Raw genomic sequence first — 16,106 nt, 5'->3', positions numbered from 1 at the left:
AGTAGAACACCTTCGTGCATGGTGCAGAGACACAAGCTACGTCGTGGGAAAAGATTAATCCCCTGCCCTGAACTGTAACCAAAGGTTAGTTCCAGACAGATTTCACGTGGGGTAACCCAAAACTTCATACAAAAAGCCAAAAGGTATAAAAATGCGTTTAACTACATTAATGTTTTTGAATTCTATAAGATGGAAACTGTTAAAATTAAAGACAAGTCAACGACTGAGGAAAGATATTAGCCAAGCACATAACCATGAAAGAATTTGCATCTAGAATATAAAAGAACAATAAATCAATAAGAAAAAAATCCTTACAACTTATTTAAAATGGGCAGACTGCCTGAACAGAAGAAATCTGAATGCCAATAAACATACAAGAAGCTGTTGTCATCACAAAATATTAAAACTCACTAGTGATTCTAGAAATGTAAATTAAATGAACTATTAGGTGTTATTTAACAACCAAGTTGATTGGCCAGTGATATAAAACACCACATTATTTAGTACTGGCAAAGATCAGGAGCTCCCCTTCACTGCTGACACATGAATATAAATCAGGACACTTTGGAGAACAGTTGGGTGATGCCTATAAAGTTAAGAAGATGTGCATAATTGATGATGCGGCAATGACATTGCTGAACTCCCTGGAAAATCTTTCCTACCTACACGGGAGACATGCGCAATGTTGTGTGAATGAATAAAATGTAGGGGAACCCTAAATGGCCACCTAAGGAGAGATGGTTGCACCAGGGTGGCTCTTCAGTTGGCAGCCCTAGCAGGGCCAGGCAGGTTGTTGGAGCTGATGTCCATTCTGGTGCCTCAGGGCCGAGGAATCACTCATAGATACTTTTGAATGTTACCTCTTGGATAAATTGTGATTGATGATTCCCATGGAATATTACCGCACAGTTAAAATGAATGCACTATATGTCTTCATAGGCAAAAATCTCAGGAACATAATGTTGAATGAAAAGTATGGCTGTAGAAAGATGCCATTCATGCTAGAAAAAAATACACAGAGCCACTCTTATTAAAGGTGGCAAATTACATAGTGAATCCATTACAAATATGGATGGATTCAAGATGGAGGACACTACTAATGATAAAAGGAAAAATAAAACAGGGAAGAAATATTTAGGGGTCTTCTACTCCATTGATGATATTCTATTTTTAAAAATATCCAGAACATGTAAACTATTGGCATTTATTAAATGTGGGTGGTGGAACTACAGTTGCCTATTTTTTTTCCAACATCTGAGACAGTTTATAATTATTATTTTCTCAAATTTAAAAAATTCCATTATCACAACATTTAAAGTTTTCATGATATGGAAATAAATCAACTGACTATACCCTCAATTCATTTAAAATAAACAAGCATGAAAAATTCATGTCTGTAAAAAGGGCCAATTAGAGACTTATTAATCACATTAAAAATGTATTCATGATGTAATTCACAAAACAGAACATTTTATGATGCAATCAAAATTATTCAATTTGTAATAATGTGATTTGCATTTAACTTTTCTAAAATAGTCCTCCTTTATAAATCAACCCACACCTGTTAATTCATCTTTCCTGTGCATCTTCAGGAGGGATTTGTCTGAGGATAATTTGAGATGCAAATTCAAGTTGCTAGTTTGGAAGGACATTTTTTTTTCCTAAGAGAGGAAAGCCTGACAGAACTGTCACAAACAATGGGGTGCTCAATGTGTTCCCCCCAATTCACTTCAAAATGTATCCTTTACATTCACTGCTTGGAGGGTAAGTGAGATGATGACTTCTTGGGAAGAGACTGTAGTTTGCCTGTTTAACACGAGGTTACTAGAAAGCAATCGTTGGTAACTTACATACCAAGTGGCACTGATGCCCCCGGGATCAAGGTCCCTGCAGCCTGGGGGACTCCTCTCACCCTCCATTTCATGCTCTTCTTGCAGTTTCCTCTGAGCATCTTCCTTTTCTTTGGCTCGTCTGAGGCAGTAAGCTTCCTCTTGCTCTCTGATTTGTGGTTCAATTTCTGGAAAGTTCTGCAATGCCTGGATCCTTTCTGAGCGCTCTATTTCTTTACCATCCAGCCACTTGAATTAAAAAAAAAAAAAACAAAAACACCACCAACATATTTAAAAAGCCACAATTTGAATTGGCCCTGGCTGCCTTTGGTCAGAATATTTAAAGTTAGAATAAAAATTATGCACCATAGTGATGGAATCAAGGGCAAAGTTATTAATGAAGAACAACAGAAACTCTGATCTAAATCAATGTGTATTTTGTACAAAAACATGGTTTTCAAAGTATCATTACTGGTAACAAAATAAGTAGGACTTCTACTATCACCTTGTAGGGTGGCAGAGTTGGGAGCAGCGTGGGACAGTGGAAAGACAACTCAAAATCCAAGTAGAGAGAGAGACCCAGAGGGGCTTGCACCTCAGGGAGAGCAGCACCTTTTCCAGGAAAGTCTCACATTTATTGGAAATCGGGTTCAGGGAAGGCAAGTCTGTGGGGGAATGTGAGAGGTGGGGATGTGTATTGAGGATGTGTAACTGTCTGGCACAAGCTAGGGGGTAGTGAATAGGGCCTGTTACCTGGGGGCTCCATTGCCACTGCTGATCAAAACATCTTATCTTTAGTTTCTGTTTACACTTAACTTTCTGACAAGGTGATCTAGCTGGTTATGCTAACCTGGCTATAATATCTACCTGCTGTTTTCAGCAGATACTGGTTTTCCAGACTTTTGTCTTGGTGAGAGGACCCCTGGCCAACTACATTTTAGCTTCACCAGCAGGAACTCTAGGCACCAAGACAATATCCTGAGAACAGGGGAGCTGGGGAATCCACATTCTGTAGAAAGAGATGGTCAATGGCAAACTCTTGAAAGATACTAGTTTTCTATCTGTCCACCAGACAAAGGATTCTGATGCTTCAAGTCAAGTCACAGCTCCAAAGTCTAACAAAGACACTTCCCAAGTGCCCCCTACAACAAAGGGTCTGTGTACAATATGAATGCTATAATTTTATAATAATCGTATAATTTTATATAATTTTATAATTATATAATGTATAATATAATAATAATTTTGTAATTTTACATAATTTTATAGAGTCATCAGTTCAAATACAGGTGATTGGTGTTCAGCCCTTGAAAACAGGATCCACAGAAGGTCCCAGTGAGAGCAGTCAGCTTATATCTGGTGTCTTTCTAGTGGTTTTCCAAAGGACATCATGTTCTAACCTGCATGAAGATGACCTTATAGCAAAAGGCACTCTGCAGATGTGATTAAGGATTTTAAAATGGGTAGATTATTCTGGATTATAGGTCTGGCCCTGAGAGATCTCAAAGGGAGAGCCACATGCAGGTGAAGATGAGGGTGCAGCACACCAAGCTTGAGGACCAGCATAGAGGATGAGTTAAGAGAAAGCTATGATAAAAAGGAATTGTTAGGGGGAAAAGGATGTCCCAAAGCAAATTCCATATAGGCTTTGTGGACTCCACCCCCACCCCAGGTCAAAGCCAAAGACACTGGGAACTCCAAATCCCATCACCACCAAAGGGAAGGTGGCTGGGACCTGAGGGTGGGGTTAAGCAGCCAGGTGGATACAAAAGGCAGACATGTGGGCTTTGGGGGGCTCCCCCATTTTGGCTCCCCGCCAGCTCGCAGCGTCCGGCCAGCTCTGAGAGTGACTTTGGGTTTCCAGGTCGTCGGATCGGGTAGGACGCATTAAAGACTTTATTTCCCTATTTTCTCCCTGAGTTGTACATTTTCCTTATTTCCTTTTCTCTTGTAAATAAACCTTTTATTAACCCTTTTGTGTGTGTCTGTAGTAGAGTATTCATAAGTCCCTTTAAAGCGCGCGGGTGAGGACCCACAGCCAGGAACCCGTTTAATATCGGGGTTGCTCTATAACAGAATCATTACAAAGCACAGTAGTTTCAAATTAACACAAAGGTGTGCAGCTATCGACACCCCAAAACCCACGCTTTGCATTTGTTCTTTGTGATGATGACTGTACCAATGATTTGTGCTCTGTACCAATGATTTGAACTCATCAAGAAAGAATTATATGAAGCTCTGTGTTTACTGAATATGAAAAGAAAAAATGCCATTTAATTTTTCAAAGATGTATTAAAGTTATGAAAACAGCTTTAAAGACTCAGCAAATCAAAGAATCAGTTTTGATTTTCTGGAATATTCCATTCCATATTGCATCACAATATTCCATGTGAAGCAACACATTTCCTGACAATGCTGTGAATGACGGGATGATTGTCATGTTTGTTTTCATCTTTCTGAGACATTTGCATCATTCAGACAGGCCTACCTTGAGTTGTTGGAGAGTTGCCACCACGAAAGGCCTGTAGCCGTCGAAGTCAGCACATGGGTTACCCATGAGAAAGAGCTCTTTCAGGTGGATGTTGTGCTGAAGAGATTTAATGCTGCTCAGCTCCCCAATGAAGTTTACTGTCAAGTCAAGTTTTTTTAGCCCTTCACATCCTGTTGAGAGAAATGAAAAACAAAGCAAAAAAAAAAAACAAAAAAACAAAAAAACCCCACTTTTAATAAAAAGTGTGTCATAACAGAAAATAGACACAACATATGCACTATTCTGCTGCATGGTTACCAAGAAGTGGGTTTTGGTGCTATGCACACCCCGGCTTAGCTTGATTCATTCTTCTATTTGCATGTTCCCATTTCCTCAACCCCTTGGTCTCTCCAGTCAGGGGAAATCACTTGCCCTGCCCACATCGGCAAGCCCAAGGTGGGCAATCTGGCATGGAGAAAGCCAAGTACAGACCATGGCTGGGGTGGGCACCACTTCAGAACAAATCTCCCGCTCGGGAGGGCACTGGTATCTGCTGCCCTGAGAGAGTTATCAGGACACACCTCACCACAAGGGAGAGAGCAGGAGGTTTCCTCAAAGGCAAGGCACTTCAGAAAACCAAGAAACAAGGACACATATCCGTAAAGTCACCCTGAAGAACCAGCATAGGTCAAGACCACCAACAATGGACCCAAAGGGATCGACAATGGTAAAGAAGAAGGCAGTCTGGTCTTCCAGGGAGAGACAGGGAGAAGGCAAGTGGTGGAAGCCTGGAGATCTGACCCAGCCTCCTTCCTTACAGAGAGCAGGGCACTGGAGAAATCAGAGTCAAATTCACAGTAGAAAGCACTCCCCTCACAGCCCATGGGAACCTGGTGGTCAGGAGCAAAGGCTTTGGGATTAGATGGACATAACCATCCAGTGGGACCCCACACTATTTCCAAATGCTTGTAAGACACACTGGGTGCCCCATGTCCCCAACTGAAGTCTCCGCCTGCCTCTCACTCTCCCCTCTTCTACATCGGGAAGTCAATAGGTGAGGCCCACATGGGCATGTCGAGAAACAGCCAATGAAGCACATTACTGAAAATCATGTAGAAGAAATAGGGGAATTGAGAGTGGTGACCTAGAGGGGGTGAGAGTTATGGGTTTGAGGATTGTTTTCCAACCTGAGTAGAAAGAGCACTTTGGCTTTTTAAACTGTGCATTATATTACTATGGTATTTACAAAAAAGATGAAAATCCAAAATGAATAAGAAGAAATACACACCTATATATTCAACACTTTATCCAATGGGGGGGAGGTAACTTTTTATCTTTTAAAAATAAACATATAAATGAAAAAAAGGACACCCAAATCACTATTTCTATTAAATTAGCAAAAATATCAACAAAAACGTTTAATTATATTAGCAAGGTTATGCGCTAACAATGATGCTTGTCAGCATTCAATCTGACAACACATAAAATAGACATTTAAAGGCTTTTCTTCCCTTAATCCAGAATTTCATCTGGGAGAAAAGGCCCCAGTCAATAGTTCAAGTAGAAACAGAGCTAATTTGCACAAAGCTGTTTGGAACAGTTCTAGTCACAACAGCAAACATAATTCAAAATGTTTCAAGCACCAAATGGTAAGTTACTTAAAACACATCAGTGTACTGGATAATTCAGTCATTAAGTCATAAACATGTGTTCTCGGCCACAAGAGGAATAATGTAAATGAAAACTATATAAATATTAATTTTATATCTCCATGCCTGCATGTTTTCTATTGCCAAAAAAAAGGTTAGGTGAAAGATTCTAGAGGCATTTTAATCATGCCTTTTCTTTCATGTAAGAGGAGGCTGACACTTGGAAGACTCCCAAGACAAAAATTCACGTATTTTTGAAGTTTGCTGTACTTCTGGAGATGAAGGACTCTCCAACTGTTTGTTATACTTTCCAAAGTGATGAACCTTAATTTTTCTTCTACATATAAGAAATTAACCACATTTGCCCTCCTCACAAAAGATTTGCTGGCCTAACCGACACTAGGAAACACCTGTTTGGAGTGAGGCACTCACTCCTTCCTTCCACCAAGTTCCAGCCTCCACCTCCAGTTCTGCAGAGATCCAGCTCAGTGCCCTGCAGGGTTCTGAAGAGCATTGAAATCAACATCATTGATTTCCCAAGAGGTAGAGCTTGCAGTAGTAGAAACCCTATCTCTCTTTACAGGTTAGGGTAGAAGGGATGGAAAAAGGAGGAGGGATGGAAAAAGCAGCAGCTTCAGTCTAGCTGGATGAATCCACAAGAGGGGAAAAAAAGGATATTAGCATTTTTTCCACCAGCAAAACAAACAAAACTCTATTTTATTTTTAAAATTAATTTGAGATTTACATAAGTGGGTGCGCAGAATATGCATGTCTATTGTCCTCTCTCATCTCAAACCTTTAAAATTAAGCAAAAAGTGCATGTTTGTCAGTAGATAAATGCATCCTCCTTCCCTACTGCCAGCTCCACAAACATACCCTCCACCCCCCTGTACCCAGTGCATCCGTACTTGAGCTGGAAGGTGGAACATCAAAAGGAAGAAGTGCCCAGGTAAACAATTTGAGGTGGCCTGTGGGCCAAGCTGTCAAAGTGCAAAAACACAGTAGTGACAATGCTGCCCTCCAGTGGTAGATGAGTAAAATGTACTGCAAACATAGGACTCTACATCCTTTAAGATTCTTTCTTAAAAATAACAAGCTATGGAATAACCAATTGAGAATGAGCATTTTAGATACTCATCTGATAGCTTGTTACCAAAGAATATGGACACAGAGTAAATTTTGTGATTCTATTTGTTCACATGCACAGAGGTGGATAGAAGGGGGTCATGACTCTATTCCCAGTGCAGAAATGCCAGAGATGGGAAGAATTATCTCAATTCCAGCACTGATGATGGTTTCAGAGCTTTGATAGTGATGAAATTCTGACTTTTGAGGATGAAAATTTGAAACATGAATATTTATGTCTTTGTTAATCTACAATCTCTATAGTCACTGACATACACCAGGAGGAAAATAGGCTAAAAAATTTTCTATAACCTAAGGAAAGTCCTCCTAATTTTAGCTATGGGCAGATGGGAGTAGGGTGGAGAGAGCAGCTTGCCTGCCTCTGCTCCATGCCCCTGCTCTAAGTAAAGCCTGCCAGCCAGCAAGTCTGCCCACTCACACAGAGCCCATGGTTGCCCTGCCAGCCGAGTGAGAGGCAGGATGTGGAAACAGAACCTCACATATGCAGAATAAGCCCACACCAGCCACCTAATCAGCCAAATCCTTGGTGAATATAATCAGACACCAAGTGTTACCAGACATTTGGGAGGAAATAACAGCATGAGATAGGAGCCTGGAAAGTAAAACAGGAAATCTCCGAGAATGTAGAATTAAAGACAGAGGTTTAAATAAGGAATACAGGTTAAAATACATGAAAATCAGTCTATCACAACCAAAATCCACTTATAAGAAGTTCTAGGGGAGAGCAGAGAAAATGGAGAAAAGAAAGTTATTGTGAAAGATAAAGATAGATTGGTAGGTAGGTAGGTAGGTAGGTAGGTGGAGAGGTTGATAAAAGAAGGAAGAAAATAAAAACAATGCCAATCAAGGATTCTATATCTGAGAAAACTATCTTGAAAAAATAAGGTATTTCTAGATAAACAAAAACTGAGGGTATTTGTTGTTAGCAAATCTGACCCATAAGAAATAATAAAGGGAGTCTTTCGGGCTGAAATAAAATGACACTAGAGAGTAACGTGAATTCTTATTTAAAAAAAAAAGGTGCAGGGCCTCCCTTGTGGCACAGGCAGTTGAGCGCAGTGCTGTGAAGCTGTCTGCAGCCTCTGCAGTGCCAGTTCAATCCCCGCCAGCCATGGAATACCCACATGGCAATCAGACCTCTCCTGTCACACCCGCTGCTCCCCTCAGCAGTGTATTTCAGTCAGTCTGCCTGTTCTGTTCCCCACTCTGTCTTTGGTGAATCCTCCCACCCTCCCGCATATCTGTCCTGTACCCTGGTTCAATAAATAAATCTTTAAAAAAAAAGTGCATCAGTAAGGTAAATCCATAGGTAAAAATAAAAGGCAGAATAAACTTATGTTTGTATTTTTGTAACCATTAAAAGATGTCTGCAAAAAGAAATAATTATAAAGCAGTATTAGTGGGTGCACATGCATAAAGATGCAATTTTTGACAACAGCAACATAAAAGTGGGCAGGAAAACAAAGTATCTAGGGGTAAAGTGTTTGTATATTATTAAGATTAAAATGATATCACTTTGAACTAAAGTATTATAAATTAAGATGTTAATTTTAGTTCTCTATATACAAAAATAAGAAAACTCAAAAAATATATAATAAAGGAAACAACAGTTAATTACAATGGGTTACAAGAAATGCCTATCTACAAAAATAAAAACACAATACAGAAACAGAGGCACAAGAGATATATAGGTTATATAGACAACAAATAGCAAAGTAACAAACAAAGTCTATCTTATTAGTAACTACAATAAATGTAAATGGATTAATCTCTCTAAAATAGATTTTAAAAAATGATCCATCTGTATGTCATTTAAAAGTCACACATTTTAGAATCAACAGACAAATAGAAAGAAAGTTAAAGGATGGAAAAAGTTATACCAAAAAAACAGTAACCACATTAAATGTGTGCAGATTTTTGTATATCAATTATATTTCAATAAAGCCATTTTGAAGAAGAATGACCCTGCTCCAAAGGATATCATCCAAAGAGCTGACAAGAAAACTCACAAAATGAGAGACCATATCTACAGATTACATAATCTGTTGAGAATTTAGTATCCAAAATAACTTACAACTCAACAGTAAAAGACATATGACCAAATTAGAAAATGGGCAAAGGCCTTGAATAAACATTCCAAAGAAGAATACAAAGGGCCAATAAGCACATAAAGACAAATGCCAAAACTCAATAGTCATGGGGTAAATGCAAATCAGAACCACAATGAGGTATCACTTCACACCACTCAGACAGCAATGAATGAATGAGTATTGATGAGGATGTGGAGAAACTGGAGCCTTTATGAACTGCTGGAGGAAATACAAAATGATGCAGACACTTTGGGAAACTGTTTAGTAGTTCCACAAAATGTTAAACAAAGACCTCTCATATGATCCAGCATCTCCAGTCCCAGCTTTATGCTAAATGAATTGAAGACATGAGTTCACACAAACACATGGACATCAATGTTCACAGTGGTTTTATTCAAATAAACCAAAGCAGGGAACAACCCAAAGGCTCACCAACTAAGAGCTGAGTAACCAAATATGGTGCATACAAAGAATGGAATATTATTCAGCCAAAACTGAAGTGAAGTACTGATATGTCCACACCATGGATGAACCCTGAAAACACCATGCTATGGACATACAAGACCACACATACATGCAAGACCACACATTGTGCAATTCATTTACATTAAAATGTTCATAACAGGGAGATCTATGGAGATGGTTGTAGAGGTGTGGTTTTAGGGACTAGTACGGACTAGGGCAAGGATTGGGTGCTATCAGGTATGGTTTGTATTTTGGGGTGAAGAAACCGTTCTGGAATTGGAGACTGACAGACACTAAACATACAAACATAGGAATACACAAAAATCTGCCACATACTTAAAATGATGAGTTTCATGCTCTGTGAACTGCATTTCAATCTTTAAAAGATGGTCCATACATTTCAACTAAGAGACATTTTGAGAAAAAAAGTACCTTTGATTCCTTTTTCACATGATAAATTTGAGATGTATTAGATTAAGGAACAAGTAAAATCATTAATATTAAAATACATTCATTATTCCAAAACTATGAAGAAAAAGATGGATACACTTGAGTATATTAAAATATAAGACTTCTGAATGAGAGTAGCATCATATTTGAAATAAAAGAAGAGTAGTGCACTCAAGAGACAATATTGAAAACATATATCACAAAGAATGAATATCTGGTATGTGTAACAGCGTGTTAAATAAAGAAAGCAAGCAGTAGAAAAGTGACCAAAATATCTGAAGCTGTAATACCAAACACAAATACTCAAAAACACCTGAAAGGTTATATGGAAGCCCCATAATAATAAGATGCAAATTTTAAAAATTATTAGATACAATGTCTTCCCATTTAAAATATGCCTATAAAAATTATGAGTCAAGTTGTGTAAACATGGATATTCACATGGACTATCAGTCCAATGTAACTTGATACAACTCTTTTGGGGACCAATTTGGCAATATTTTCTTACACTTGTGTATTTAAACCCAGGGATTCCATTTCTAAGTATGGATCCCGGAGGAAAACTCCCCCTTGAACACAGAGCGAAGCGTGGAAGGAGGCTCCCAGAAACCTTGCAGATTGTAGCAAGATGCTGGCACCAGCCCACGTGTCCCTACGCACAAAAGTGGCTGATGACATCAGGCTCCAGTCATTCTGTTACAGAGCACCCCCCTTTCCTGGGGGGTGATAGTGAAAGAACAAGGTAATTGCACGGAACAAATTCACTTTCGAAACAAGTTTCAGAGTAGGAGCCCATTGATACCAAGCAAAATGAAACAAAACTGCCTTCTGTACACCAAAGTGTTGGGACCATCACTTCTAGAAGGATGACGGGCTAGGAAGGGGTGAAAGTAGGCTCCCATTTTAGAATTTATGTGTCTTATTATGTGATTTTTTTATAGTAAGCGTTACATACAAAGTTAAAAACATTCATTTGAACAGTATGTCTATTGTTTAATACTTTGTAAATCTGGTTCTAAATCTCAATTTTAACTCATCAGAAAATTCTTACCTTCCAAGTTTTCGATTTTTTCGATGTTGTTTAAAGCTAAATTCAAATATTCAAGTTTCTTGAGTTTGCTAACATTTTCTGAAATAAACAAGTAATATAATTAATAACCTTTGAAAAAAGATATTTTGCATGCTCTGTTATGAAAATGATGAAGAGAGCCTAAGGCTTATGATGGTTGTCAAAACCATGTTGCTTTTTCAAGTCTTCATGTGTACATCTGACACTGTAGTTGTGTATGCAGCACCCATTTCTCCCTCCATTGTTCCTCAGGGACCCCAGTGCAGGGGGTTAGGTGGAACCAGCTGGGCCAGCGCATGGCACCCCTTGTTCCTTGTGAGTGACAGTGCAGGAAGCCAGGCTTGAGCCCACCAGCTCAGGGCTCTCCAGGCAGACACGCGATGCCAGAGGGGCAGGTGCACCCCCGCTCCCATCGCAACAGAGGGAAAGACCAATATTCCATGTTTGGGGATTTCCGTTCTCTCCTTTCCCACTGGATGTAAAAACGGAAGGATGTACTATCCCTCTGGACACTCACAACTACAGGATGAAGTCCACTCTGCGGCTGGTGGGGCAGGAGGAAGGAATTAACCCTGCCTGGAGCCTGGCCTCTCTCTGCAGACTCACAGTGGGGTAAGACACTCGGTTTCCTCGCTGGAAAATCACACTGAGTTGAATTTTCCTTAACTTGAAGCTGGAATCACCCTGACACAGGATGACTGTATTGAATAAACATGAAGGCCCATAATGGCGAAACCGCAGCATAGAGAATTCAAGGAATTGCTGTAAGATGGGCCTTTTCGAAACAGCAGATAATAATGCCGCTAACATTGCTGAGGGCTGATTTCAAGCCATGTCGTTTTCTAAGCACTCTGCATCTGTTTTCTTATTTAATCCTCATAATATCCCTATGTGAAACACAATTGTTTTCCCCCTTTTACAAAGGAGAACACTGAGATATGGAGAATTCTTGTTCAAAGATACTTGTTGAAAGATAAGTGGCACAACAGGGGAACTGGACTCCAGGATGTGACACTATCTCATTCCAGGAGAACTTGCAGGAGTAGTTCTTGGTCTTTACATCCAACAGAAGGAGAAGGAGAGCAAAGAACTCTGCATTTGGCACAGTGGCGCTTCCAGAATGTGAAAGTCAAAATGTGATGGTTTATAATTACCTCCCTCATCATCATGATCATTTCATGTAAAGTTTACAGAATATGAGAGTGCACTTGGCCCCATAGACTTGAAAGTCAGTCTACCTCTCTGAATCTTGGTTTACTCAGTTTGAAAAATGAGAGTTTGGGAATGATTTATTCTGAGTAACGCTAACTACTCAATGCTAAGTAATACTAGATTACTCACTACTAATGTTTGTAAAGTTTTCTAGGCAACATCTGAGCAGTCAATAATTAACAGGCCTCTATATGCCAAGAATTAAGATAGAGTCTCTCATCTGCATCCTGAACCAAAATAGGTAAATCATTACTGTTATAATTGCCAGGCTGCAAGAAAATACCTGCTCCTTCCCCACATTTGTTATACGTATAATCCTCTAAACATAGAGTCATCAGGGACGAAGAAAGGTAGAATCTGTTCGGGAAGGATTTCCTAAATTAACTCAGTGGCCAAACAGGTCAGGAGAAAGAGGAGCTCTGTGGACAGAATGTGGAGAGGCTCGGGCAGTGGGAAGTGAGTCAGTCTACCCACACCATTCTGGCTGGCTCTCTCCAACTGCCACAGCCAGGCCTGCGAACTCCCACTGGGCCAAGCCTGACTCTAGAGCTGGGACTCTGGGCTTCACCCAGGCTGGAGGCTCATGGGGGAGCAGTTCCACGTGTAGAATCTGGGGAGCACACCCACTCAGACTCTGAGTCAGGGGTAGGCAGAGCCCAATGGGACCCCAGCCAGTCCTCCGCTCACACTGGGAGGCACCAGGCAGGCACAGAACTTGAGGAAAGGCGATTGTTTTTGCAGACTTCCACCTCAATGGCACAGGAGATAGTCTGGATCCTGGAGAAACAGTTTTACTTGCTAAATAAGAGCCTAAATGCCTAGGGGTGGAGCCGCACTGAAAATCCCATTATTAGGATTTAAAAGAGCGTTTAATTTAAGAATACTTTGGAAGCAAGAATGTAAGCTTCCTCACAGCTCTGAAAAGGCCTGAAATACTATGCTACTAATTAGTCATTGTGATGGACCCAGCTGTGGAGATTAAAATTTTGGGAACTCTTTTAGATCTGTACAATTAGGACGACACTTTAATGTCCCCCTGAATAAAAGCTGGTGGGTTTCTATAACAGCCTTTTTAATTGAACAATATGCCAGAGCTTCTAATTTCTGGTAAAAGTAAAAGATGCCAAAATTATCAGGAGACATATAAAGATTTTTAATAAATCTTCCAAAAATGATGCAAATTCTGGGCTTTTTGCAACCTTATAGCCGGATTTCCATTACCCATGAAATGGGGGCAGCCACCTCACCCAGCTTTCTTCAGCTCAGCAATGCTAACTATTCCGGCCAGGCAAGTCTTTCTTAAGGAGGAGACAGGTTCTGTGCATTCTAGGGTAGTTAGCAGAGTCCCTGCACATGACTTGCTAGAAACAGCACTACTGCCCCTCTCCCCCCACAACACACACACACTAGGGACATCCAGAAATGTCCCCAGACATTGTCCAGTGGTCCTGCTGAGCACTGGTGTGCATCACCATGAAAAGTTAAAATGTAGCCTTGAGGGCCTCCCTGGTGGCACAAGTCTCAGCACTATGAAGCTATCCACAGCCATTGCAGCATGATTTCAAACCCTAGCCAAGGAGTTGACCCACATGGCACAGCAGACCTCTCCTGTCTGGCCTGCTGCTCCCCTCAACAGTGTATTTCAGCAGATCTGCCTGTTCTCTCCCCACTCTGTCTCTGGTAAATCCTCTCACCCCTGCATCTCTGGCCTGTACCCAGCTCTTCTATGCATAAATAAATAAATCTTTAAAAAATGTAATCCTGAAGGCAGATCTCAGGCTGCAGGGCCAGAACGCCAGGGAATAGCACTCACTCCACCTCATCAGCCCCATCACCTTGTTCTTCAATTCTGGTCTGCTCTCCTGCCTGCTCCAATCTCCACTGGGCTAGCCTGGCCCCGCGGGGTCAAGGACAGGGGAGTGCAATGCTAACTTAGCCCCTGCAGGAGACCCACTGGGCTGATCCCTGAACCATGTTCTCCAAAGACTTCTGTCAGTCACAACACTGATAATTTGACCTTCATCCACCCCACTCCTGGATTTGCCACTCATTTCACTCCAAGCTGGAACAGAGTGTAGTCACGGAGCCCCTCCTAGCCAGCAGGGAGCCCCATGACTTGCGCACGCTCGTCAGCTCATCAGACAGGGCAGCACGGGCTCTCCAGGCAGTGGTCATCTGACAAGGATTTACTCAACTCCCACATCATCTCTTCAGTCTCCCAGAATGATGTCAAACCAGGGCAATGCCTGCATCATATCCTCGTCCCTTTCAAACTTTTTAAAAACCAGGTTGTAAAGGAGCAGGTCGACTCATGTGCTCCCACCTTAACCTGCCCCTTCAGGTCCTGGTGGAGACCACAGGCCAAGGAGACAGACGGCGCGGGAAGGTGCAGGGCGAAGTGCCCTTCTCAGCTGCGAGGCTGCCTCTGCTTTCCAGTCACTTTCATTCCGCTCTGTCCTCCTCTAGGAACAGCACAACAGTCCCCCAAGACCCCCATTCAAAGTGCTACAGAAACCAGGAGAGCGAAGTCCTGAAAACTTACCAATTTTTCCAATGAGATTATTTTGAAGATAAAGGATTTTCAAATCCCGGCACCATTTGTCAATATGTTCCAGCCTTTCTATTTCTTGCTGATGCAGGGAAAGTTCCTCCAGCGAAAAAATGACACAGTCATTGTGCTCGGCATTCCGTCTAATAAGCTCTTCTGTGACTGAAAGAAAACGTGTCACATATTATTACATCTCTGGTCCCCGCGTTCATGGTCGGGTTATTACATTATGAACGCACTGGCTGTCCTCCGCAGCGGATGGCAGCTCTCCGGGCCCAGGAGCTTTTCAGATGGGAGGAGTGAGACCTGGAGTTTTTGTGATGCCCTGGCGACTCGGGGGAGAAAGGGATGGCAGCTTCTGTCTTTTTTGCACAGGGCCAACATACATGTTGCTAAGTGGGAGGCACCAGAGTCGATGGGTCAGGACCACAAGACCGTGGATGTGGAGGCTCGCCGTGGTATGTTCCTGCTGAGGAGGCCGAGCACTGCTAAGTAAAGCAACACAAAGCATCCGCAGCCGAGATGCCTAGCATTGACAGAGGGTAGAAATACCAAGGCATCTCTTCATTCATTTACTCAACAGGTATTTATTAATTTAAGTTAAAGAGAAAGAAGAGAAAGGCCCCAGATTTTGCATTGCAGGAAGAATGAGAACAGCTGGCCTCCCCGGTGGCATAGTGGGTTGAGCACAGTGCTGGGAAGCTGTCCGCAGCCTCTGAAGTGGGGGTTTGATCCCCGACTATCCAGGGAGATACCCACATGGTGCGGCAGACCTCCCCTGCCTTGCCTGCTGCCCCCCTCAGCAGGGCCCCCCTCAGCAGGTCCATCTGCCTGTTCTGCTCCCCGCTCTGTCTCTGGTGAATCCTCTCACCTTCCTGCGTCTCTGACCTATACCCCAGCTCTTGCATAAATAAATAAATCTTTAAAAAAAAGCATGAGAATAGCTGCTCACAGGAAGGGGAGCCTTGAGCGTTCCCGCCTGCTGATGGGAGGGACATAGGGCAGTGGGCTAGTCTGACTCAGCGGGACAGGTCCACTGATGACGATGGCACCAAAGGATAGTGACGATGCACTGGCCAGGGCTGGAGCCAAGAACGTGACCATGAATCACCTTCATTAGATGCACTAAAGTCAATGTGGTAATGCCAATGGATTTCTCAGCACTCACAAAATGTGTA

At 41.7% G+C, this 16,106-nt stretch overlaps 1 protein-coding gene across 3 annotated transcripts in view; it reads right to left on the bottom strand.

The window, feature by feature from the left end:
- Positions 1-16,106, bottom strand: part of DNAAF11 (dynein axonemal assembly factor 11) — a 55,731-nt gene that overhangs the window by 30,332 nt on the left and 9,293 nt on the right. For all 3 annotated transcript variants that reach the window (XM_037501672.2, XM_037501673.2, XM_037501674.2), the window contains 4 exons: positions 14,923-15,090; positions 11,151-11,228; positions 4,318-4,490; positions 1,855-2,078 (listed from right to left, as the gene is read on the bottom strand). In XM_037501672.2, coding sequence (XP_037357569.1) covers positions 1,855-2,078; positions 4,318-4,490; positions 11,151-11,228; positions 14,923-15,090 — 643 coding nt within the window. The remainder of the gene's footprint in view (positions 1-1,854; positions 2,079-4,317; positions 4,491-11,150; positions 11,229-14,922; positions 15,091-16,106) is intronic.

The sequence above is a fragment of the Talpa occidentalis genome, unplaced genomic scaffold (assembly GCF_014898055.3).
Source record: "Talpa occidentalis isolate TD23 unplaced genomic scaffold, MPIMG_talOcc4v2.1, whole genome shotgun sequence".
Classification (NCBI taxonomy): Eukaryota; Metazoa; Chordata; class Mammalia; order Eulipotyphla; family Talpidae; genus Talpa; species Talpa occidentalis.
Note: the sequence above shows the minus strand (reverse complement) of the source record. Positions and strands in the feature narration are given on the sequence as shown.